The sequence below is a fragment of the Strix uralensis genome, chromosome 9 (genome assembly GCF_047716275.1).
Source record: "Strix uralensis isolate ZFMK-TIS-50842 chromosome 9, bStrUra1, whole genome shotgun sequence".
Classification (NCBI taxonomy): domain Eukaryota; kingdom Metazoa; phylum Chordata; class Aves; order Strigiformes; family Strigidae; genus Strix; species Strix uralensis.
Window position 1 is genome coordinate 1476834 of NC_133980.1, and position 27375 is coordinate 1504208.

Sequence of the window (27375 nt, forward strand, 5' to 3'; positions counted from 1 at the left end):
AGCACTTAAGTATTTGTTATCCCATCCATATATCATTAAAAGTTTTAATCTATTTAACAGTGTACCCAAATAAAATTCATTTCTATGTTAGGAAAAAACAGTTGACATTGTATTTGCTAGGTAACTTGAGTCAAGAGGAGCAATGTCTGTCAAACCAGTTTAAATGTCTACATGAAATGCCTTTTAATTGCTGTTGCCATCTTCTTCCCGCTTTCTGTATGCTTTATTCAACATTTGTATTTCTTCCTGATAACCACCTCTTTCCATATGCTGCATTTTACTATTCTGCCGATGAGCTTCGACAGTGTCTGGAATTGATATGTTAATATCGCTGTCAGGATTGTTTGATGGTATGAAGAGGGAGTAGGAGGCAGTTTCCCCTAAATCACATGAGACAAACCTGTTTTCTTTCCGTGAGTAACGTAAGGATGGAGACCTTACCTGTGTGGAGGACTGGCTGATATTACTGATGATTGACACAGTGTCCAGGGCCTCTTCATTGTCACAAATTTCAAGTACCTCTAGGTGAATTTTAACGCTTGTGTCAGCAAACGTATTAGGAGACTCCTCTGGGTTTGGCTCGTGACCAACACTTTTAGATCGATACACTTCAATTTTCTTTGATGTGGGTGTTATCTTTTGCCCTTCAGTGCTTACCTCGTATGTAGATAAAGAGAGCGTTTTCCCCGTGGGTGCCTGAAGAGATACAGTTCCTTGAAAGGCACACAGAGGGATAGCTAAGGCCCCACCTGATCGCTGAAAAGAGAAAGAATGACCATTATCTAATGCTAATTTTTGAAGTTAGAATCCATTATAAATAAGCCAATTATGCTTTGTTAACCTATTTTACTTTTGTAGAACTTTCCTTACAGTATTTTAGAAACCTGGTATTTATGACTTTAAAGAGTAGAAAAACAAGTTTTATAATTATATACTTTAGTATAAAAAGTGAAGTCCCAAGTGACTGTGACTCAGCTACAGCTTAAGGACACACACACTTTATTAGAAGAGTCTACACTTAACATTCCCTTGCAGCCAGTCCACAGGACAGCCAGCAGTAGCAGGCACCTCTCCAGCTCATACTCACAGGCACCTCTGAAAGTGTTTTCGCTCTGCTTAAATCAGACCAAGATACAGATCTCCTAAAGCTTCTCAGTGACCAAAATGAGAGAAATGACACCACGGGACTGTTCAAAACCAAGAGCCTGTTCTGACAACATCTGCCTCCCTTGGGCACCCTGTCTTAATTAGTCTTAACTGAATTAGGTGCCTAAAGTTAGATGGCTTAGCTACCCAGCTGAACTTTCCAAAACAACTTGTCAGATATTACTCAAGGAACTTTTCTGTGCATTTTATTTTTATAGTGGAAATAATGTTCATCCAACAGTATCAGTGGGAAATCTATAATAAGGATTTACAGCACCACTCCCACCTCCCAATCACTCCTTCCTACCTCCTGCTGCAAATCACCAGCCCAAACCTCACCTTCCCCTGTCCTTCCTCTATACACACACAGACACATGCACAGAGACCCTCCTTAGTAGCCACAGAGACCCTCCTTAGTAGCCACAGAGACCCTCTTTAGTAGCATGTAGCTTTCTGGATGATTTGAGAATAAGAAACAGCATTACAGCAATCAATGCATGAGGTGAAAAAATGACAGAGTTGATTTCTCAGGATGTGTAAGTCTGAGGTATTTAAGGAGTCTGGCTCACACTCGCATTTCTTCCTGTCCATGCAAGGGAGGGCTAAGATGAGAGAGGGAGGCAGCTGTCTAGGATAGCAGGATATGCCTCTTCAGTTGTGTTGTGATTAATCTATCTGCAGCCAGGAGACAAACTGCAGAAACCCTGGGCCAGTCTTTCCCATGCAAGTTACAGGGGGATGCCCTGAGCTCAGCCTTGGAAGCAGAAGCTCCAGTATTGTCCTCCTGGGTACTGATTTGTCTTGTGCAAACTGTGTGAATAGAGAGAGGAAGGAAAGGAGGAGTGCTGGCATTATTTCACCACTGACAGGACCCCTTCCACTTGGACAAGCTCTGTTTAATGTTTCCTTTCTAGTAAAACTCAGAAAGTTGAGTAAAACCAGAGAGGTTTAGGATACCAACTGGAAGGTGAGATTGCTCATAGGGAGGTGGGAAGGGCAATTATTACTGATTATGAAATGAAGCTGTTGTGAGGAGACTCTTATCAAATTAGGCAGAACTTTATAACCACACAGCTAAATCATAGTGCTACCTTACCTCATCTTCACTAAAGAACATGAAAAGGAAATCAGGTTTCATTGCGTAGAAGAATCTTGCCAGACTGTGACTTAATGTGGTCCTTTGACAAAGGAATTTGCCTGACAAAACCCTAGGAGCTGGCTTGCCCTGCTGGAAGGAAATCAAAGTTGTATCGGTCTCCTTAATAGATTTGTCAGAGAAAAATGGTCCTCAAGTGTTCTTCCAAGGTGCAGTTAGAGAGGCAGCCGTCGTGCTGTGTCATCGAGCCGGCAAAGGTGTGACATGGGTGAATGTGAGCTGCCAGCACCTCGCTGCCAGCTCCTGGCTGCTGCCCGAGCACAGAGCCGTGGCAGGAACGGGGGCTCCCTCGGGTGTTGCTCTCCTAAGGGCAAGCACCCCCAGCCTTTGTTTCAAAGCAATGATGAGGGGGCTTTTTTTTTCAAGCGTGGTTAGATGTTGGCACTTACATTTCCTGTGTTAATTAGTAATTAGGATCACTCCTCCAGGAAAGGAGAGACGTGAGAATAACTGTTTTTGCAGCTTGAGGAAGCTCTTGTCCACTTGTCCTCCATCCCAGGTGCTTACTAAGGCCACTAAAGGACAGAGCAACAAACCCAGCTCTGGGTAAGACCAAGTGGGCAAAGCCTTCCGTTCTGGGCAGCACGGAGGCACAAGGTCAGCGTCCTGGTATTGCAACAGATAGAGCCTGGGTACCTAACAATTTTGGTAACGCACATTTAGAATGGTGTTTCTGTCAGATACAAGCCCTGCAGCTCCGTTTCCAGCCCCCTCTCTAGTTTCTGCAATCAACACAAAGTCCTTTGCAGGGTCAGTTAAGAGTATCTGCATTTCTGGCTGTTAATCATGCTCAGGGTCTTAAGAACAGTCTAGACCAGCACTTAGATTATACAGGAGGACATCTAAAGAGTATGAAAAAAAAAGTTAAATAAGAACGGATTACTTCAGTGCAAGGTTACATTCTACTTAATAAAACACTGCAGATCTGTCAGACTGAGCATCAAGAAGATGGAGGATATGTCTGAGGCACTTGGAGGGAGAATGAGCAATCCTCACTTGCTGGAATGAATACTCCAGTTCTGGGGAATGAGAAATTTTCCAATGACCACAGATTTAGTGGCTCCTTCTGAAAGTCTGTTTTCTGTTGAGAAATCAGTATTTACCTTTAGAAGTGAAAAGGATATTCCAAGTCTTCTATACCACTTCCCAGTCACTAATCAGGAAGCCAGTAAACTATGCCATTTTCCACTAGAACAAGTCCAGTAGAAATATCGCTCAGTTACAGACACCTTCATCTGTTTCTACAAGTAGAGAATCCATTTGTCTCTTGGCAAACTGTGCATCATAATGGCACGCACTCGTGACGGTGAGAGGCACCTACCTAGTAACTACTGCCCTTGCAGGGAGCAGCTTTCAAATCACAGCTTAAACTCCCTCAGTGCAGCAACCGAGCTGCAAGGAAACTTGACTGTTATCTGCAAGCTGTGACGAAGCACATGTGTGTGAAACAAACCCATTCATCAGCAATGCAAAATGTTCAAAGTTTAAAAAATCCAGCTAATTACTGAGAAAAAGTAAGCAGCATTTACATGACACTACAGAACTTACTAAGCAGTTTTTTGAAAATTAAATCAAACCCTGGAATTACATGATAAGGGAAGGCAGGAGTAAAGCCTGAGGAGAGATCTGAGCCACTGAACTGCAAATTCACTGCCAAGTGTGGAGGGGAACTAGCACTACCTTGGCTCTTGGCTGGCCCCAAAGTGCCACAGCCCCAGGAAGACTTCTGTGCTGCACGCTGGAGGGGAGGCACCGCAGCCACCGACAGGGACCGTCCCTCTGCAGCCAAGTACCTGCAAGGGCTCTGCACCAGGGCCAGAAAGGGGCGAGTGACCGAGAACTGCATTCAGCCCCTCAGGGTGGTGGCAATGCCCAGAGCACCGCAGGCTCCCTCCTGGGTCACCCGCCTTGAGCTTGCTTTGCAAGCTTCACTGTAGAGTCAAGCAGCCCAACAGAAAAATGCTGTGAATAAAAACAGTTAGCCCAAAAGAGGGAAGAATGCATTTCTGGTTTTATGTGTAGCCAGGTAAAATGGATTATTACTGGAATTCCTTTCAGTATAAATTGCTATTAATGAGAACAGAATGTGACCCTTATCTTGTCCTTGATATCATTATTCAATATCCATTTTTGCCCCTTATGGCACATGCATGGCAATAAACAGGAACCTACTAGCAAACCGGACTATACTGGTATATCTTGTGAAGAAGTATTTTATCTTCCACTCCCATTGTTACCTACAGTTCAGCTTTATGATTTTAAGCGTTACAATGCAATTTAATTCCAAAGCAGTAGGAAGAGGAAGCAATTTGAGTAATGCTTAACAGTGGCCTTCAGTTCATTCATCCAGATTCCTGTACCTCACCTCTGCATTATTTTAGCATGAACAAGAGCATCCACAGTTGTAGAAGGGTTATGATTCATTTTTCCTTCAGTGAAAAGAGAAAGAGATCCACTGTGGTGTTTCTGAACATCTGCCATCTCACTCTCCACAGCCTGGGCCCAAAATGCTTTCTGGAAGGGTACTGCTCCACCAGGCTCTTCCCACACTCTTTTGCCCACACGCTTTGTATTCCTGTACTTAAAAGAAAACCTAGTTTCTAAAAGAAATAAACAAATTAACTCCTCCCACACAACTTATACTACGTGTTCTCTTTTTAAAGCACTTCTACACAGATGTTTTTAAGAAGGTACAGAAAACTTAGAGCCACTTGCTTCTTGGATCATTTTCAGAAAGACAACATTTTGATGCTACCTTGACAATGCGTGGAGGAATCAGGCACTAGCATAAAGGTAAAGAGCTTTGTGAAAGAAAATAAACCCTTATCTTTCCAACCCAAGTGCCATTTTGCAGCTTTTGTGTCTCAGCAGTTTTGCAGCATATTAGATACACATATATAATTATCATTATCCCTAAATAAAATGTAGAATTTTTTCTGCAAGTCCAGTACTGTGTTTGCTTTATCAGAATGAGTTATACCAGGATTTGTAGTACTATCACAAAGACACCCCACAGCTGACATGCATTCCTCCTGACTCCCATGCATCCCACACCAGTTTGGCATCCATGGCAACTGCACAGGACGAGGAAGCCTTGCTATCAACGATTCCGAGCCTGTGAAGACTTGTCTTTCCGAGACCTTGCTCACTCTCAACTAGGAGAGGTGAAGGAAAGATCAGACACTTATCTGCTTGAACACAGCACATTCAAAATTAAGTCTGTTCTGGTTCTTATATTCACTTATAGATACTTTTCCTCGGCGTGCCCACACACATAGATACACACAAGTATTCATTTATTCACTGTACACACGCATATAGGTATATAAAATATTTCCCTTTTTACTATTAATTTCTTAATTTCTGGTAGGATTGAAAGGTTTCAATTTGGAAATGCCCAAATGTTTCAATTAAAAAAATCACGGCATTCCCCAATCAAAACATTCCATAAGCCAAAATTGTTATCTTTATGCTGAGACCAGCTTATAACTGAGTACCACAAAATATCTGCTAGATCTCATAAAAGTTGCAGTCTAGCACTAAATCTGAGCTATCCCTCCAGAGGACTGGTTTCTGCAGGTTTGCATCACAGAAACAGCAAGTTGCTAATTTTCCAAGTTGCTTAATATATATCCACACACATTCCATCACTCTGCAGGATCTAACACTGTGGTGTTTGCCACAAGCTCCTGCCAACAGGAGCTGGCCCTTCCCTTGCCTAGTTTTACTTTTTGTGGAGAGTGTTTCTTCTCATCACGTCGTCCTACCACAGGGCATACCCCTGTGCAGCTCCTGCCGAGACGGCTGGAGGCTATTCTGTCTGTTAGAATCTGGGACAGGGATTTCACTGGAGAACTGCATGTACCAGCGCATGCATTTTTAACAAGCAAAGACAAAAAACTACAATGAAATAAATCACAAATGTACTTGTTCCTTAAGGAGTGCTGATGCATTCCGAACAGAGAAATCTCTGCATAATTGATAAAGCAAATCCTTTCATTATTGAATTAAATTATCCACCTTCCATATTTCACAGAAGACAGAAAGTAGTTGCTGTTGCGACGAGGCAAACCCTCCTCACAGTTGTTGTGGTTTAAGACCGGGCTCCCCTGCCCTCCTTCCGCTGCCTGGGCAGAGTTTGAGCTGGATTCCCTGGGGGAGGATGTTGTTGCCCAGGGGAGGTCTTAGCCTCTGCAGAGGACATAACCAAGCCCACAGCGGCTGGGCAACAGGCCCTGGCAGAAAGGTTTCAATTTGGAAATGCTCAAAGCAGTGAGAAAGGGCCCACCAAGAGCCATCTGACTTACAGTTTGAAATGACCCTACTAAGGCCATTTATAGAATCTAGAAACTCCACAGCCTTCCCCACAGAGAAAATAAGTTTTTGATCCCTACGGCTTTTTTGAGGGGGGAAGGAAGGAAAGGGGAAGGTAGCTTTTACAGAATCTGTTACTGTATTTCTCCTTGCAAACTGGCAGAAACCAAAGCAAAACACCCTTTTCTATCTGGTTTGCCAGGAAAGAGTTATACTTACATGAAATATTAATAAAGGGGTATTAAGCTGCAAGTATACTCGAAGAAAATTTTAATTTCATCACTTGCCAAAGCAGAGCCTCGTTCTGCATGCTGGTAAGTGCCTCCCAAGGGTGTAGAGCATTCCCTCTGCTTCCCTTCAGCGTCTGCAGGAGTTGATCAGCAATTTGCAGAGCTGGGCGCTTATAGAAAAGTCAGCACTGTACGACTGCAATCAGCTCTGCATGCTGTTTCTGAGATATTTACATGTGATGTTCAAAATAATTTCAAACTCTAGTTTACAAGTGATCAACAATTTATTCTGCTAGAGGAAGCCTAGAAAATTCTTTAAGGTTAACATATTAATATTTCAAGTACCAAACATTTCTACATGCTTTTTGCATTTTATATTAAGTGTAACTGGATTCATCCTGTTGCAAGGATCTTAAACTCAGTGGTCCCAGTTCTCCATTGTTTAGCACCTGCAGAGACCATTGTCCAGTCTGGATAAGCACACACTTACCAGGATTTCCTGGTCATTTTTTCTTCAGGGAGTGGATGACTGCACAGCAGGGGAAGGAAAGCACAAACAGCTCCATTCTCAAACACGTTTATCAATTAATACTCCTTATCAATTATACTTCATCTCCTGAGAACAAAGCTGACTGCTCCAGAAGTGGATCCTTAGCTAGGTAGCACTTGTTAGCAACTGAAATCAAAGATCAACTGTTCAGAGCCACATGACCTGAACAGTGGCTCACATAGCTCAAAGCTCAATTTGATTTTAAAGGCAAGAAATTGCTGTTGCAATATGGTAAAGGCCAGCAGAGAGAAAAAAAAGGTTAACTGGAGACAGAAAGGAAATGCCTAAGAGCCCAGAATTCCTATATGATCAAGGGGAAGAAGAAAATCTGTTTGGAAGATGCTCCAGTGCACCTAAGTTAGGAGCTACCCTCCCTGACTATGCAAGAAGGCTGTGTACTCAGACATTTAGAGTTTGAACTAGTTGCCCAGCCGTGGTTGTCTAGTGCCCTCTGAGATGCCATAGAGGATTCAGGATATCCTGAAAAAACTTTCAGATATAACAGAGGACTAATGGGAGACCTACAGCCTCCTGAAGCAGCAGCTGGAGGCCAAGTGGGACACCCCAAAGCACCTGAATTGGTCCTACAGGCCTGTGTCTGGGCAACGGACTCGAGCACAAGGTAGTCTGTAGACTACCCCTCACGATTCCTAATTTTCAAATGTCATGAATCACAGGCCCTGGAACAATAAGATAGGTGTAACATCAGTGTTACCGCGAAGTGAAGATCATATTAGAGTGTGTATCCTGTCTCTGGAAAAGGCAGGAGAGCTCTGGTGTGAGGTCCTGGATTGGAGAGTGACTCTCCCAGGCCTGCGGATCGGCACAGCGGCAGAGCCCAGCGCAGACGGCAGGTTTTGCTGCGTCCCAGTCCCACGCCACTCCCACTGGGCCATGCTGCCTTCCCAGACAGAAATATCAGCAATCTAAATAAAGCTCTAATGAGTTTGCATTCCTAATTAGTGGTGGAATACAGCTCTAGCTGAAAAGTTCTATTTTTAGAATATTTCCAGTAAGGATCCTGATGTTTCTTTCCAGAGACAATGTGTTTTCTGTTTATTTTAAAACAGAGGCTTAGTCTTTCACTTCCCTAAAAATAAAATTTAGCTGCAGCAATATTAATTACTGCAATGATTTTCCCTTTGAGAGGCTGACTGCAGTAAATTTAGAGCTAATAGGGTATGACAAGAATAGACAACCTCACCTCAGATGACCTGAAAGCCAGTGTTTGTCATTGGCCTGCCTGATGTGAACAGACCTTTATTTGGAGCAAATTAGCAAAAGAAAAGTGCAGCAGAGGCATCCAAGGTAAGAATACTTGCATCTACATACCAGAACTTCTGTACTCAGTTGTCTGGGGCTCAAGTAAGTGAGCGCAACAGAAGGCCCTTTTAACATTCCCAAATGATGCCCGCAGCACCGTCAGTGCCCCCCTGCAGAGGGGGAGCAGCACGGGCAGAGGCTCAGAAGGCTCCTGGCTTTAAGTCCCCCAGAGGAGTCCAGGGCTCTCCTTGCTGCTGGGCCTCACAGGCATCATCTGCCACAAGCTTTAGTTTCTCTGTCGTCTCTAATCGCTGCTGTCCTTATGCTAAAATTATTACAAAGAACTTATATTTTCCATGTAAAGATTTTCTATTTCAAATCTACTACGTTTAAATAGTCTTCTTCACAGACAGAAGAGCTGATTTTACAAGAAACAACTCTCTTCAATATGGAAACAGGCCTGCCTGATGGGATTTGCTGATACGTCTGGCTTTCACCAAACTTCCTACCTTCAGGACACCTGTCTCACATCCTACACTGATCTTTCAAAAATAACTGGGAAAACACATGCGTCTGTTTTGATTTGTATGTTTGTTATTTTAATAAGATTTTTAGAACAAGTACAGACTTGGTCCTTACATAAGTCTGTGCATTTGTTCTCACAACACAGTATGAGATATGATAATTTCTAATAATTTATTTGCACTTTCAGGTAAAAAAGAGTGCGCAGAATTAAAATTCAGTGTTAGTTTTAATTTGCATAGATCTGGGGTGTACACAAGAAACAGAGGTATTATCCAAAATCTACACTAGAGGAACACGTAAATTGTGAAGTCATGCACTTCAAAGTATAAAAGTGCCAGAACTGTGGCTACTTGGGCAAATTAATTCTGAATCTTGTATTTCTATCTTGTGCGGCTTCCTCATGTGGTACAGTGAATGTGGGCAACACCTGCCCGTGCACTTGGAGGCTGAAGGCATGGCCTGTGTGCACACCTACGTTTAGACAGAGGTAGGTGGAGAAGCTACCTGAGGTTTTAAGAGCAGAACAATGAGGCCAGCAGTGCCCTGAGGCAACCACCTCCATCCCGGCATCTCCACTGCGCAGTATCAGTGAGTCTCAAGTACTACGGGTTTTGTCAGCTGGGCCACAATTAAAGCTGTGTTAGTGTCCACAGAACTCAAATCTGCTTTAGAAAGGTGCAACTCTGCAATCTACATACTGCACTCTAAAGAACATGCCTTTTGCATAGTTATATGTATCTGCCAAAGCCTTCCAGCCATGAATGTTTAAAAATGACTTCTTACAGTCTTGACTGACAGGGCTGATTGCATTATTAACTGCCTGAAGAAGGTCAGTATTGCACGAGAGAAGAGCTCTGTTGGGCACCATGTGGTGGGTACCGAAATCCGGGCATGGGATGTCTGGTCCAGCTCTCTTCATCACCAGGAAGCGGTCACTCTCTGCGCAGGGGATGATCTGCTGATGTTCAGTCTCTGTTTTGTAACAGCTGCAGAACTGGGTCTTACCCTTTTCACCAGACCTGGTGAAGTTTATTTCACATGTGTACTACCAGTCCTGGAAAAAAGTTCTGAGTTCATTTGAAAGCATCATACTAACAGGCTTTCTGCTGACCTGCGGGTATTGTAAAGTTAAACTGAAATGGTCTTTTTGCTTACTTGGGAAATATAACAAAGAAAAATGTAGAAGAACAGCACAAGCCTTTAAAAAATGGAGAACATAGCAGCCTGGAATGTAATGGCCTTATTGGAAGGTGTCTAAATTGCATTGCTTTTGTAACTCCTGTTCCATTAAGTGGCATTAGGGCCAGTGTACAAGGATCCCTTGGTCAGTGTGATATTGATTTTGTTTGTAGCATTGTCTGTTCTCTCAGAAAAGGAACATTGATGCGAATCAGTGGCAGCTCTTTGCATGATTGATTCCTGTAAGAGACTCTGATGTACAGTGTCACTGGTCAGCTCCACAAGGCTAATTTATCCTCATTACCTCTCAACAGCCCAGTTTTTAATTTCTTTTTTCTAGTTCGGTGTGTGCGTGCATACTAGCATTCATAAAAAACAAATGTTTAAGCAACAGGTCTGCAAGCTGTTGATTATTTATCTGAACCAGACTGAATAAACAGCAGCCATAGGAAGCTCGCTGCTTCACGGGGGGGCCAGCATGAGCAAAGACTATATTCAGCCTTGCCCTCCCAGGGAAATGTTTCTGCTCTCGATATTTCTCCTGTTCGTGCAGTTCAGCAGAGTGCCAATGGCAGCTGAACTGCAAGCAGAGAGTCAGCACACATCCCAAGAACCGCACCACTCTGGAGCAAAGTTAGAAGGTGATGGTGAAATGCTCCATTGATTTTCCAACCGAGGGCACACCGCTGCAGGAAGAGACCAGACAAACATCACAGCAGGTTAGCGTGGGTACACTTGTACAGGCCAGCAGAAAGCAAATATTGTCTTCAGGTCCATTTGTAACTCAGCTTCTGTGCTGTGCCTGGTGTTTACTGGAATGTTCACAGCTTTCCTGGAGTGAGAAAGATCCTGCCTATTTATCACTGCTGAAAAAACTTCAAACTGCAGACGTACAGAGATACAGGGCTGATTCCTCCTAAGTGAACTAATTTACACAGCCTCCCGCTCTTTCTCTTTGCAGGGCACATAAATAGGTTCTATACAGAGAGTCTCTTGAAAGAGTTTGCTTGAGGCAATCCATAGATGAGGTATCACGTCAAAGAAAAAAAATAATCAGAAAGCCTATAACATATTGCAAGCCTGGGAGATTTCTGTTGCCTGAAGGCACTTAAGTATAGGCAAAAAAATACATGACATATTTACACTCAATCTCTTTAGGAAGGGGAAATACACTAGTATTTTCTCAGACGTTAAAGGTATCTTTCAAAAATGCAGCTGAGCAAGAGTTAGAAATGACAAGTACCGTTTTTCCTCTCCCTCTCAATTACAGCTAGCCTATACAGGTATTAAATAAAACCCACTGCCTCATTTGCCTTTCATGCCACTTTTATTCCAGAGAAATCTCTTTGACAGAGCAACTCTTTACTCGCAGAACAGACGATGAGGAGACAACCAGCTACGGCATCATTACTATCACTCCAAGGCAGTGCCATCTTCCACAGAGCACACAGCTTCAACAGAAAATCAATGGCATCACGTATATTGGCTGGCACTCTACTCTTCAAAAAGCTAAATCAAAGTAATTGATAGCTTTCTCACTGATAATTTAAGGTCTGAAAATAACAGAATAAAAAGTACTGCTTTCACAATACAAATTAAAATGGGCAGCCTTCTGCAAGTATCACTTGTTGCTCAGAGGGTGGGAAAAAAGTAACATAGGGAGAGACTTCTTATCCCTTGTTGCCCTGAATCACTTCAGGTGAGTGAGCAGTGCAGGCCAGCTGGTGTGACCAGCCCTCCTCTCAGCAGACAGCACTGAAAACCTCCCGTCCTGCCAAGAGTTACCTTCCCCTGACGCACCGGAGTGGTTGCTGGCATCAGACATACGAAATACCAGCAGTTTTTCACATGAAAGCATTACGCAAACTGTGACAAAGCCCCACTAAACGTAATGGAATATTTACCTCACTAAAAGCTGGGATGTTTGAACTTGGGGTGCTTTGGATCCGACCCACTGTTGACTAACCTTGCTATTTACAAACTTTAGTAAAATGTGGTTGGCTTTTTTCCCCCCATTTTGATAAAGTTTGAGTTGCTAAAGGTAACCTATCCACATCTGCTTCTGGCCTTCCAAAGCCAACCCCAGCTAATGACGTGAGGTAGGCGGGTAGTTTCTTGGGGAGAGCTGTACTTTTTAACACTACCCCAATCTCAGAGCCCTCTCGCCGACATGCAGTCAGCAGGTCAGCCTGCAACCCTCACCCCTCGGACGGGGTGTGAAGGGGTGGTCAGTGACCACAGTGCAGCTGAGTGGTTTGGTCACACCAGAACTATTTCCAACTGTGCCTGACCTACCACTGAGAGGAGACCAGCAGCCCTAGTTCCTTACTGGGTTAATTTTGCATCAGAGATGCAAAGCCTCTCACTGGATCCTTACCCTTACCGAGCAGTGCAAACCGCCTTCAAGCGAGATGGAAATCATCACACAAAATTCAGTAAAATTTCAGCAAGTCCTTTGCCTTGGAGGGGTTTTTTTTAACTATTAAGAAGTGATATGCACACTGGGCCAATCTGCCCAACACACTCTGTAAGTTTGGGGGTAGTAAAGTAGGAAATTTAACATTTCTTTGGAACAGAGAGAATAGCACGTACGCCCATCAGCATCATGACTATAACCATTGAACACCTCTGAACACCTCCTGCTACAGAAGCAGAGCGGGGAGGAAAGGTACAAGATGGCTTTCTTGGGGGGGGCACATTTCCAGGGCACGGTGTGTGGTTCAGCCTCTTGACTTCCATTAGTGTTAATGGGAAAAACGCAACTCTGTCCCTAACCTCAGGATGCAGCCCAAGAGGATATTTTTTGCCTGTAAACACTGCGATTTAGTACACAGCACTGCACTCAGTATTCCCACCTCTGCCTCCATTTCATCAGCGCAGCCACTGCCATGCGCTAGCTTTGCAGCAAGACAAGATTTATGGAAGCTTTATTTTTGCGCTCATTTTCCCTGGGTTGAAACAGAGGCAAAACCACAGCTTTTAGGTGAAAGGGCTGAGTAAATTTACTGGAAAGTGCTAAAGAAAGAACAAAAAAATTGGACATGACATGGTAGGAAGGAGCTCGAGGGGAGGGGTGGAATAGGTGACATTTTTCACCTCTTCATATACTGCTATGCTGGAAGGTACGTCAGTCCAAAGCCTTATAATATGTAAACAAGTATTAAAGAAATATATGCCCTCATTAATGCGTTTTACACTTATTATGCCATGTTGCTCCTTCTGAGTCACCGGGAGGCATGTTGTAACGTCCCCCTTCAGCTGCAGTCAAGTTTTATTCTGCTGAAACACATGCACTACCCTTTGCAGTACTTCTACAGTGGAGCGATCTATCAGGCTCTGGCTATGAAAATAAAAGAAAACTAGAAGAAAGGCCAAGCACAAGCCAAGGAAATTGTTGCATTTCTTTAGGACTGTGATACAGTATGGATAAAAGCATCTATAAAAGGAGTCCCAAGGATGGATTTACTGCAGCAGCCTCAGAGAGCAGTTCTATCTTCCCTTTCCTTCCCAACACCTCCTTTTGTACATGTCCTCTCTCCTACAGCACAGCAAGGCTCTACCAGCCCCCACCCCACCCCAGCTCAGCTGCTCTTCAGCTCCAGCACTGAAGTCCTGGCAGGGACACTCCCTAAGTCTCCCTCAGGCTCAGCCTCACCCATCAGACATTTCTTCCTACTCCACCCAGTGGACTGCCAGCCCATACAATAAAAAAAAAGAACAAGCCAACACTGCATCTCTACTGGCTTTTTGTGGCATTGGGTTGGGCTCCTTCCAGAAAGTGAAGACAAAACTGTCTCTAACCAGGCAACTGGCAGGCAAAGGATCTGCAGTCACTCAGAGCCACATCAAACTTCAGTGTTGCTGGCTATTACAACTGTGCTGTGACCAGAGATCGCAGCCAGCAGCAGCTCGCAGCACCGCTGGGCTATACGTGTATTTTGCCCCAAATTGACTTGTGGGAAGCTCAGTAGAGTTTACCCAGATGATGTGCAGGACAGAGCTAAATTCCACTTTCCCTCCATGTTTTCAAGAGGATTTGGTACTGGCTGAGCCACCGGACTCCCATCTCCAGTCCAGCCCAGGGCTCCTTCCCCTGGGCCCTCCCAGCACGAGAGCCAGGAGATGAGCAGAACCGGGCACTGCAGAGCACCTGCTACTTCACACATCATCTTCCTCCCTGGCAGAGGGAAGGTATTAGAGACACCGCAGTGCTAAACCACAGGTGCTAAATCGCAGCCCAGACCTCCAGTTTTAGTACCTCACGGTGTTTGTATGACATGCATCTGGGTTTCAGAAGAAACCAGTAGAGTGTCAGCAGCATAAAGCCGCAGGGGTAGAGGAGCTGCCTGTGGAACTCAACCCACTACATCAACTCCTAATGTAACCCAATTCTTTTAAAGACTGGAACTAGGATCGACTCTCAGTGAGAACAGCAGCATCTATGATCAGGCAAGGGACCAACTAATTTCCATGAGATTAGGTCAATTCTTTTTGATGGCTGCCTGCAAAAAACTGTGGAGAACTTTAAAGTACTGCCAGTACAGCCAGAGCTTATAACAGATGTATTGCAAAACAATTAGAGGTTTTGTTGGTAAGTAGAAGGGAAAACACAGTCTTCATGTATGGATGTTTCTGGAAATGAAAACCAGAATGCTTCATACCCGCTCTTGCAGTAAATTTTTTTTGTGGTCTGTTAAAAGCTTGAAGAGCAGCTGCTGTACAGTCACTAGAACTGGCTAATAGCACAAGACTAGGTGAGGAACTGGAAAAAATTTGTGAGCGCTAAAAAAATAAATAAATTATGGTATATAGTAAATTAGCCACTCCTCAAAAAAGAGGGCTAGAAAAAGAAGATGGATCTTTCTTGAATTGTATTGCATTTGACCAGCACTATTTCAGTGGCTTTAGAGAGTGTTTTTTGTCAGAGCAAAGTCCTTTCACTCTACACTACATTCACCCATGTGACTGAACTTTCTCTTTCCCATCCTGCTTTTCTCTGTTTTTACCCCAGTTCTCAATAAACAGGAGCACAAAACTTACAGCTACAAGATCTGGTGACCAGTTCTCTGGTAACACAGCTTGCAAGGCAAGAGAGAGCTGGTGCAACCCCTCTGCCCTCTCGAAATCGATGTGCCGACCAAGCGCACCGCGTGGAACGCAGCTGCACTACATCGCCTGAGTAGCATCATCATGTTAACGTTACCAGATTGATGTATTTCTACCTCCAAATCACTACAGGTACCTAAAAAAACCCTAACTAACCAGCTTAATATAAATCAACATGCACGCACACACACCAAATTTCATAAACAATGTCAATTTTATAAATCAGTGCCAGCAAGTGTCTCACTCACTGCTATGAACTCTGGAATTTTCCATGGCTTTAAGGTGATGTGTGGCAGAAGTATGCATCTTAATTATGTTTCCTTACATAAGCAACACTAAACAACAGGGTGTAGAGAGAAAGCAGAACCTATTTCAAGTCAACAGTTTACCTTTTAATGATTTCATGTTTTTTTAAATAACAGAGGGACATGTCTGTGTGTTTCAGACAGGTCCCTCAAACAAAACAGGAGCGTGGATGTGCTCTCTTTTGGGGGAGAAGCCCTCCTTGCCTCTCCTTTCCCCTCACACCCGTCCCTCCACCGAAATGGGGCTCAGGCCGTTGTGCACAGCCCGCTCTGATGCTTGTCACCGCCACCTGTGCCAACAGCCCCGCAAGCCAGCTTGTGTCCTGATTCGGGCCATTTGAAGGGCTGAAGTAGTAGGTGACCTTGTAAAGGATAAAACTGCCGCCACAGGCACCCTGCACAGGATGTGCACTGGGTTTGCTCCTGGACCACAGCACGCTCAGACTGGGCTGCTCTCCAGTACAGCGCTTCTTTTCCTCCTGAGCTTTCTCAGAGAAACTCTGGGCAATTTATTCTGTCACGAAACCGTGCTTGTTCAAGCCTGCTTGTATTTGCTCACTACATCTCATCTCCCTTTTCTCTCTCCTCTCCTGTCCAATCTGCAAAGTGGCTATGAGAAGGATTAATCAAAAGGCATGACAACAGGCCCTTATAAAGCTGGTGACACCCAGCTCGTTTCTGATGACCATGTGGTACAAGAAAATGCCAAAGACTGAGGCAAGTACTTGGCGCTTCATCTGCACAGCAAAATCATTGCTGATGCACTGCTGGAAGAACCAGGACTATCCTGTAAAGAGTTTACTTGTCCTGCTGGTAAGAGATACTTCTCCTCTGTGCCAAATCGGTGTGCCTGGCTCGCTGCTGTTTGGAGATCAGGTTGAGACTACTGCACCTTTTCAGCCCAGACCAAAACGTTCTGGTTTATTGCACTTGGCAAATCAGGTTTGACTCCAAATGGGACACCCATCAGCTCCAGCAACACACACTGTGTTACTCATTCAGCAGCAGCAACTCTCACAATGATTTCTTCAATACCTGGCTGAAGTTGACGGTAGCTCTCCCAGCTGTAACTTCAATCAGCGTGGTATTTTCTAGATTTGATTACTGCAGTGCTCTCCATTTTGCTGCAGAACTGCAAACTGTTTGGTTGTGTGAGTAAAAGATCCTCTCCGTGAACATAAAGGAGCACAGAGGCACAACAGCAGAAGGGGGGACCCATCAGAGAAATGGAGCACCCCATCCTGGCTGCTCTCAGCGATCTCAAGGGAGCTCTTGATTTCAAAAGCTTTCAAATCAGGTAATACAACAGAAATGATAGAGAATTTTAATGTGAGAAAAATGCATTCTAATTTTCTGTAAGAAAACTCACTGACCATTTTTCAACAAGTACGTTCAGAGGACTGAGATTATGTTTTTCTCAAGTTCGCATGCCAAGTGTCCATGCCTTTTGCTATGTGGAAATTCAGCATGTAAGGACACATTTACCACATCACTTACCAGCTAAGCTGAAAATCCATGTGTAATTGCTATTCTTCCTCCTACTGTAAGTTATTACAAGTTCTGCTTATTGAAAGGAAAGCTGCAAGTACTCTAGTAAGAACATCTATATTTATTTCTGTGATCAAGCATTTATAGTCTGAAAGTACTGAAGATGAGGAACTTTTATCCTATTAGGATAATCATCCACTTCTTTGTAAGGTTTGGCCCCTTCTCCCCAGCTGGCTAGCTTAATTGACAAATTAAGCAGAAGTATATGGCCAAAAAATGCTAGGGAAAGACTCCTTAATTAACAAAGGTGAGAAATGGAGAGTGATGAGGACAAAGTGACTTTTCTTAGATGCTTAGGGGCTTCCAGATGGGATAAATAAAAGGGATGGCTTTCAACTTATTTAAAGTTTGCCCCAAATTGATCTTTCATCCAACATTAAAAGCATTGAAGTTATTTTTACAATGCTTGCTGGAGTTTCATATTCTGCCCTTTTTCAGCAGCAAAGCAAATGTCAGCACTGCGAAGCTCTGGAAACTCACACTGAATGTCAGAAACAGCAAGATCTGAAACTCAGAAACCTTGAACTTTTCAACCATAAGAGCCTTAATGCCTGGCAACTGCACACTGGGTTATAACTTGGAAAATGTCACAAGAGGATGAATTGGGATTCCTTGTAATGCAAGTAGTGAAGTATGTCCAAAAGTGACACAGAAAGCCCCAGGGCAAATCAAGCGATCCACATGCAGCCGTTACCAGCTGCTTCACAAAGAGATGCTCGTACCTGCTGTAATGGAAGTCACAGGTCTAGCAATTTGAAATGGCAGCCACAGGAGATGGGAAAAGGAACTTATTTTATTTTTTTAAACTCATTCTGGAAACTACCACAAGGAGAGGCACAGTTAATGATGCACCTAGTGATATACTGACTTTATTAACCAAACTATACATGGCACACAAGGGGTTAGCAAGAACTAGTAGATTAAAACCAGGTGAGTCATCATTTACCTTTGCCCACAAACACAGAAACTCATCCCTGCACACTGCAACAGAGTGAACATTTGCTTTTTCATGAAAGGGATGACCAGTCAAATTTGAAATATCAAACTAATTCCTACTTTGACTCGAACAATAAACTTGTGCTTACCAGAGGGAGGGGGGAATTCCTTTATTTAGATATAAAATACATCTTCTGCATCTTACCTATGTATGTGCCAAAGGTCAAGGGCAAGTTGATCTGGCTTTGGAGTCAGCCCTGCTTGGAGCAGGAGGGGGTATTAGGTGACTTCCAGAGCTCCCAACCCAAAGCCTTCCGCAGCTCCTGTCTTGTGGACCCCGCACAGGCTCTTACCCCGCTCCCACCGACTGTAACACCCAATGTCACCTGAATTCCACAGTGCACACTCAAACCCTCCAAGTTCAGTTAACACTTGGCTGGGCAGATCAGCTTTGGCTTCTGACTTCACTGTGCCCCAAATTCCCACCTCCTGCATCACCTCGGGGTTGTGTCGGGCGGCAGGACTGGGGTTCTCGTATCAGCAGGTATCAGAATTCAAATAAACAAGGAGAGACTGTACTGACTGTGGAGTTCACTGAAGTGACACGTTGGAAAGATTAACCGAAGCTGCAGTTTCTGCAGGAAATGCTACAAAAGCAGGACAGCCTCACCTAGCTCAGACAGCATGTGCTCCAGGGCAGGGTTCTCACAACCCAGGCAAGGTCAAGTCCTTCCCTCCCATTTGGACCTTAAAATTCAACTTCCTTAATGCAAGTTTCCTTTTCCACACACTAGCAGGATGGCTTAGGAAAAACTAGGCCTTCCAGGAAAATTACTGACCATCTTCTGTTGTCCTTGAATAGGGCATAAACATGCAACTACATCTCCTGGAAACTTCTGCTTGTTTCAGTGGAGACATTTAAACCCCTTTAACAGGCAACTGATACTTTAGTTTGTGTGACCACTGAAGGACAGTGGCAGAGGAACTGCTTCCACACGACACAGGAAACTGCTTCCCCCAAACATAAAATCACCCTCCTGAGGATTTAAGTTTTCAGTGAAGTTTTTGTTCATTCCTCAGAAGACAGATACACACTCTCTTTTTCTCTCAGTGTCACCATCCTAGAGAAAAACTGGAGATGTGCTTTTCCTATGGCCAATATGAACTTCTCACTGTGCAAACACAGCAGAAGAGAAGCAGTAATTTTGCCACATATGACAAAAGCTCCTGAAATTTAATCAAGTAAAATGAAAACTCAGCTTCCAATAGTATTACTATTTATTACTCAAAGAGTAATAAAATATTTTTTAAAATATTTCAATGCTCTTTGGTTTAGTCCTTTTGCATGTGTTTCCTGGCTGCTCATGCATAATAAATCAAAAGTCAATAGTGGCTCCTTTCAGATTCCACCAAGGGAAACTTCCAAAGGTGAGCACGCAGAACTGACATTTTAAGTTGTCTGAGTCAATTTACAGCAGCAATATGAACCTGTGACTGTGTCACATATAAAACATGAAAACTGTACTTATATCTACACAGAACTGCCCTGGTTTATCTGGAAAATGGGTATACATCTATGCTGCCAGAAGACCACTATATACACAGACCAAAATTGTGTACTGGAGCCACAGCACAGGAAAGGTCTGCACAGAAGGAGCAGAATTACCTCTTTTCGCTCCTTGGGTCACTCCGCTTTTTAGAGTCCAGTACATGATGAAAGCAGGATGTGAATTCCATGGGGATGAGCAGCTGCTGCTCATTTCTATCTCCACCACAGCTATCACACTGCAGGCTCACTGGTGCCTCAAGCCAGTGATCAGCCTTTGGTTCATAATCATGAATTTTTAGGAGACAGAAAATCCTCATACTCATGGCCCACTTAACACAGTTGACAAGGAATGGCTAAAAATCTTTCCCTTCTTTCATCAAAAGCATTCAACCTGCAGCAGTTGTTGTGATAGTTTGCCCCTTAAACACTGATTATAGAAAATAAAAGTAAAGCAGTTTTCCTTTAAGCCCATGTTCTTCCGTGAGGTAACAGCTGTCCTCTTGCCGGGCCGTTTCAGTCTGCCATTCTGTTGGGGCAATTCTCTCTCACAGCTCTTCAGTGTTGAACCCAACTCTAGTCAGAAGTCAGTGGAGACCCTCCCAGCATAGGCACAAATGACAAGGTTTGTCATGGCAGAGCCAGAATGCCTCCGAGCTGAGGAAATCAGTGATATCACTGTTCTTGATATGCCCTACCAGCACGGCAAGGAAGAGGCAAACGAGGACGCTGGGCTTGGAAGAGACCTGCAGTACAAGAACTGAAAGCAAACCCCAACTTCTGCGGCAGTGCTGGACATTCAACAGGACAACCCTTTAGGTGAAAGGGTCACAAGGCAAGACGGGAGCACTCTCTATGAATTTGAGATGGTATGTCCTTAAAGCCTATGGTTTTTGATATTCCCCTCCTCCCAGGTCATGAAAAGCTCTGCTGGGTTCAGTACAGTGCACAGCAAAAGTGAGAGAGCAGCACGGAAACCTCTGTGTGAGGAGCTACACCAGCTGAGGTTACAGCCACCTTTAACAAGCCTTTCAATCGAAGCACTAACGTACTAAGACTCCACCTTCACATTTCCCTCAGAGCTCCTGAGAACAAATACACTTCTCAGAATTTCTTTTCCCCAACAACTGTCCACAGTCTAAAGGAAAGGGATGAACAATATAATATTTTGAACCTTTTCTATTTGAATCTAATAGGAATCTTTGTGCCCATACCGAAATCTGCAGTTCTCTGTGGACTTACCATTCATGGTTTCTCAGTTCTCTTTTTTTCCCCCTACCCAAAATGTGACCATGGCAAAAAAAGTCACCAGATGCTTGGAAATACTCTTGAAAATGTAATCTTTTGGAGAGAAAACTCTTATTCGTGAAGATAAATTAACGTAATTCATACTGAATTCTTACCATATACAGATCTTGCAGGTGCACGCAGAATAATAATAATAATTAAAACCACATGATTAAGAAGAGAAGTGGGAAATTATTGCAGGATCAGAATCTGCAGATAGGTGTGTGGTTACTAAAGTATACGATGCTAAGTGTGATTTTCACCACAGGTAACTACACTACCAATAGGACTAATAGGAATTTCAATGTAAGCAAAAAATATTCTTATTTTTTGGTAAGGTAATTCTTATTATTAGAGAAAAATGAGGGCAAATTCACGTGTTACCTGCCGAGGGGTCCTCTCGGATTTGCTCCTGCACCATTCCCAGTCTGCGAGCTCAGGTTTATGGCTTTCCTCGTGAGACAACCTCCTCTCCGCGCCCTCGAGAAACTGTCCGGCCTCTTCCCCCGCCTCGGGCGCCGGTGTCTCAGGGCCGGGGGAACCGGGGGGGCCGGGGCTGCGCTGCTGGCCGGGGCCCCCCCCGGACCCGGCCGCCCCCGGGGCGCCGCGGGAGCTGTCCGGCGGAGCCGTGGTGCTGAACGGCGCCTGCCCGCGCCGCGCCGGGCCGCCGCTCCCCCGCCCGGGGCCCGGGGGGTTCCCGCGGCCGCAGCTCAGCAGGTGGTGACAGGAGGCGGATTTACCGTCGCCGTCGGGGTGGTGGTGGGTTTCGTGGGATATTTTGTAGATTCCATAACCTTGCTGGAATGACAGGTTGAACTCGAAACCCCTGCGTTTGGCTAAGCAGAAAGGGAAGAAACATCGTGTTAAAAGGGTCAAACCCAAGAAGAAAAATGAGGTCACATACACAAGGAAAAGGACATTCTAAAACATGGAATAAACGATTTAACTACTGCCAGAAAGAGACAATTCCCCATCCATAAAAAGAATGAATTGTTGAGAGGAAAGACTTCTCAGATAGTTATTATACTGCCGCCTTAATGCATTCAGAACTTAACACATTCCAGAGTTAATGGATTCCCAGAAACTGGTAGATTAGCTGCCATTTTCAAAACCACATGATATATGATGTTGTATGGGATACACTTGAGAAGAAAGTATTTAAATTTTGTAATACTCTTTTTTTTCACAACCTCTTTCAGCTACGTTCCTCAAGGTGAAAAATCATGCAAAATGACAAAACATTTCTGAGAATCTATAACTAACCTTCAATAGGCAAGCAAGAAAAACAGAATTCTACGGTAAAAAAAGATATCTGAAGTATTTACACAATGAAATTTTTGTACAGGAGCAACTGTATCAAACTCTAGCACTGCAACTCTCACTTCTGAAAGACTAATGACTAAATCCATCATTTTTATACACAAATATAACTGCAGCATTATAAATAGGAAATTGAAATTATTTTTCTGTTAAAGTTACTCTTGGTAATAATTATGATCACAAATCAAAAAATAGCTATTGCTCTATCTTCCCTCCTTGTAGGCTTCCCTACTGATGTTTTTACCAGAATATATTTATTATGTGTTAACAGCGATCTAAGAGATACAGATGTAGTTATACAGATGTATTTAATATCCTGTGGCAGATTTCTAGCCTTCAAACTTTCCATAATTACCTACTGTTGAACAACTGAATTTTTTTAAGTCCGTACCTTTTCAGTTGTCCCAGAAAGCAAACATGCATGAAAATATATGCATAATTTGTGTGTAATGAATGTAAATTTCACTAATAAAGATACTGAACTTACATTAGTAGGTATAATAAGCGTCAATAAAACATTTTCATGTTCCAGAACACTGGAAACTTACTTTCCTTTGCAATTCAAAACGCAATCCCTCTGCGCCTGACCATTGGAGACTGAGGTATTTCCTAAGCCACTGTGGCCAGGAAGTCTACAGGAAAGCATCGTGCAGTCTTTTATCCACAAACATAACAATGCTATTTATGTTTGCAGAAGCCTAAATGTGTTTTTCACTAGAGATAACTTCATGGATGGATAGCTCTATTTGTCTTCTGTTTCTCTGACTATTACCACATGATCAAGTTTTTTATGAAAAGAACAAAAGTCATGTAACTGCAGGAGACAGGCTGTGGCAGTCAGCACGTGCAGGGATTCCTCCAGCTGGTTGTACAGGGAGGCCCAGAGGAAAACAGGGCTTCAGAAGATTCCAAGAAGGTTACCAGTGAAGGTCTGGCATCCTCTGTTACACCAAGGTAAACTTTATAAAAATGTGGGGAAATATTTTTAGGCAGAAACTGTGTAGGAGTTCCTCAGCTTTCAAGAAGCAGCATGAGCACACTGAGATACAGGCCCCTCCCATAAATCACATCCTTGGCTATTTGCTTATTGGTGTCGCTGTGATTTCTGGTTAGTAGCTACAGTGCAGCTGTACAAACAATAGCTCTTCTCCTTCTTATCATTTGCTTGCGATTAGCATGGTTTTTCCCTCCACGACATAAAACATGTTTAGGATAGTCCATGTATTTGAGTAGTACAAGTCAGATTTTGGTAGGTACATCTTTACCACGGTGGGAGAGGAGAGCGAAACTAGGATTCAGAGTCCGTCAGCTTCTGCTAAAAGATCTGACAGTGACCTGGAGAAAATCAAACTTCTGTGCCTCAGCATCCACTATTTCCATTCAGCTCTCCCATTAATGTTGTGAGCCTCATATATTGTTCTGAATAATGTTTATGTAATGCAGGTAAATGATTTCAAGGAGTACAAAGTACTGTTACTGACACTACTGTCCTATTCTCTTTACTACAAGATACATTCCAGCTGCGTGTCACCCTTCCGTACTTACTTTGGAGTTTTTCTGAAGACACTGTATAGGAATTCCTCCTGCAATTAATGATGCAGCCACAGGGCAGGTGGATCCAGTGTTCTGACAGGACAAACACTGGGGTGACTGTGGCAGCCAGCAAAGTCAGCAGGAAGCTAAGTGTCTCAAACGACAGGCTCTGAAAACCAGTGATGTGCTGGACAACCATTTGTATCTGAAAAGCAGAGCATTTTGAAAAGTAAATCGGTTCAGGCACTCGAGATACTTCCAGGAATAAACAGAACATCTCACTATGAATATGACACAACTAAAAGACACAGGTTGTCATTAATGTTTGCTGAGCCTAACAATTTTGTTTCTAACAGAGAGTGGAGAAAACACATTGACACAGACTCTCATTCTCCTTTTCTCAGAAAAACCCTCGCTTAAGCTAAATACACATGCCTGAGCACTGTTAAAACAAAAACTCGCAATCCAACCAACTTAGAAGAACCTGTTAGCTCAGTCCCTGCTGCATGGTACCAAGGAACCCCAGCTGCTGCTGGGGAACAGGGGAGAGAGCTCACACCACCCCGGGCGGCGCTGCAGGTGCTCTAACGCTCTGTCCCTTGAGAGAAGCTCAGGAGCTGAGTCTACAGACCCCGCAGGCCAGGGGTAACACCGCCCCAGCCCCGTGTTCCCTGTTCTCAGCAGACCCCTTTCCAATTACACATGAATGTACCTGTTCCCAAATACACCAGTGCACACACACGGACAGCACTCCCCACCCCCACCCCCCCCCCCCCCCCAGTGCTACAGAGATTACAAAGATGAAAGCAAACCTCATTTTTTTCTAATAAACTCCTATTTTTTAACCAGTCTGGCAAAGGACATGACTCACAGCTGTGTGGAGGGGCAGGAGAGCTAGCTTAGTGCGATCCAGAGCCCATAAAGCTGAAGCCTGTCAGCTGGCAATACAAAAGGGTGGCCCTTATTCATCCCTGTACTCAGGTGATACAGATGAGGTGATGATAGAGTACTGATGAATCAGGCCCTGCCAAACCCCCTGACAGCCAGTTAAATCTGTGGAGTGACACAGACCTGTTTAAAAGGACTTGCTGGCACAAACTATATTATAAAGAACAATCCCAATGGCTACTGTTCATCTCTTTCAATACAAAGCACACTGACTCACATCCCATTTAAATGTAAGTAAACATTAGCAAGTAAAGCAATCTGACAAGTTACCATCATTGGAAGCCAGAGAATGACTTTTGTCAGCGCAAGAATCAGTGAGAATCGTTTCTGGGCAAAGCCCACGGTGAAGCTCCTGCTCTGTGTGCTGTCCATGCAGCGGGGCTCGAGTGCACCGCTCTCAGCCCCTCCTTCCCTAAAAACTGCCTCCGAGCTTGCACACATGTTTTGGAAATTCTTCAGGGTTTGATCCACAGGGTCCAGTGGTGACAGAGATGGGGTAGCAGCACTGCAGCCTGCAGGTGTCCCAGGGGTGATGCAGCCTCGAGAGATTTCCTGGTAATCAATGTGCAGTAGCTGTTGCTCATCTGAGCACAACAGCTGGTAAGTTAGAGGAACAGACAGCACTGTGAGGAGGCAAAAGCACAGCGAGTAGACAACAAATAAAAACAAGATGTAGGAACTGGCACAGTCAGGGAAGCAGCCCCAGGAGGTGGGGATGTACTTGCCCCAACCACAGAGAGGCAAAACGCAGATCAGCAAACTGACAATCCAGATGGTAAGGATGGCCCATACCACGCTCACTCGTCGCTTGGAAGTGCTGCAGCTCATTGTCCCAGTTTTGTTGATGGTGTAGAAGTTGAAAGAAACTATAAGAGACCCCTTCAGGTTGCTAGAAATGCCCTGGAATAAATATATAAGCGCTGAGGTGGTGCACAGAGGCTGGGGGAGGACATCACTTGACCACTGGGTGAGCATGAAGATAATCACTGGCACAATGCTGATCAAATCATCTATTGACAAAGAGGTCACAATCATTGAAATCGTGGTTTTGTTTTGCATTTTCAGCAGGGAAACTAGTGAATAAATGCTGCCCAGAAGTGCTGTGAATGCTATGATAAAAGTCAGGCAGAATAGAAAGACATTCAAAGTTCTCTGCTCACTAGGCTTATCCATAACACTATGATTTTCAGCGATGAAGCTTGTCCCGTTGAGTGACAAATTACTAGGCATTACTGACATTGTCCTTGGCAGGTTTTTTTGCCCGCTCACTGACTCTGCAAGTTTTCACTAGCTGAAACCAGAACTGCTAGCTCCACATCACAAGTTTCTTTGTTTTCCTGGACTCTCTTTTGTGGCATCTGATGAAGAAATAATCAGGTGAAAGTACCTTGATAACCAGAACAACTCATGCTCTTGAAAAATCAGGCAACAATGAAGTATCAAAGGTGCTGAAAAAAATGCAAGTCTTCATAATCCTTTCAGTACTGGAAAATGGTTAATTTAGGCTCTTCAGGCAATAACATGCCATTCACTTTTGACAGATATCAGGCAATGTGCCTTACTCACGAGTTCAGGTGAAACGAAGGCAGAATATCAGGTATGTTCAAGCTCTAGTAGCTCAGGGAGAAACATAGTAGAAATGAGAGGCTGTTGGATTCACCCTGCGCTGTTCTGAGCTGCAGGAGGGAGGAGTCAGATGCAAGCAGGATAGCAGAGACGAGGGGAGCGAGTATCTTCTCAGACAGAGCTGCCTCTTAGCTGGATCAGAAGACTGAAACAGTGTCCCTGCTAAGCCACACCTCCGATGCTGCCACTGAAATCCAATGCAAATACTCAGATCTGATGTCAGCTGAAAATGTCATTCCCGTAAAGCCCATGGCTGCTCCAGGGCTGTGCATCATGAGCTAGAGTGCTGCTTTTATTCTTTCACGCTTCTGTACTCCAAGCTTAGCGAGGGGAAAAGCTGCAGGAGCCTTTTATGAAGATGAAACAGAAGGGGTGTGTCTGCTCTGCCTTTTTGTATTCCTACTCCCACCGCAAGTGTGCCTGTGTGTGTGCACACACTCACACGGACGCTACCCATATAGTTATGTAGTGACAACCTGACATTCATGACATTCGTGACATTCATGACCATGCATGTTAGCCAGGTGCTGCCTGCCTATGTGGTATCTCAACTCAGTCTGGGGTTTATAAAACTTTCATTCCCCGCAGGATTCAAATCTGAGCCGCATCAAACGCTGACTGTCTGATCCAGCTGAATACACGGATGGAATCACAGCATAGCGCATTTCAGCACGTTGTGGATGTTTTCTCTTAAGAAAGTGCAATACCAGTGAAACTTATGAGCTGACAAAATTTCCAACACTCAGATGTTAAATGGGCAGAGACGTTTGATGCAATCTTCTCTAGGCAGCCTGGGCTAGTGGAAGGTGTCCCTGCCCCTGGCAGGAGAGTGGGAACTGGATGAGCTTTAAAGTCCC

At 44.1% G+C, this 27375-nt stretch overlaps 1 protein-coding gene across 1 annotated transcript; it reads right to left on the bottom strand.

Annotated features, from left to right (window-relative positions):
• Positions 1-26131, bottom strand: GPR149 (G protein-coupled receptor 149). The gene is made up of 4 exons (XM_074878251.1): positions 25163-26131; positions 23957-24149; positions 21476-21927; positions 1-756 (listed from the first exon to the last, which is right to left on the bottom strand). The coding sequence occupies exons 1-4, from the start codon at positions 26129-26131 to the stop codon at positions 184-186; spliced, it is 2187 nt and encodes a 728-aa protein (XP_074734352.1). The 3' UTR covers positions 1-183.
• Between the last annotated feature and the right edge of the window lie 1244 nt (positions 26132-27375).

Coding starts and splice junctions, on each gene's coding strand:
- GPR149 (XM_074878251.1), bottom strand. CDS start 26,131: ATGTCAGTAATGCCTAGTAATTTGTCACTCAACGGGACAAGCTTCATC. Junction 24,150..25,162: donor TTCTCTGGCTTCCAATGATG/GTAACTTGTCAG, acceptor TCTGCTTTTCAG/ATACAAATGGTTGTCCAGCA. Junction 757..21,475: donor CCGAGAGGACCCCTCGGCAG/GTAACACGTGAA, acceptor TTCTCTTTTCAG/CGATCAGGTGGGGCCTTAGC.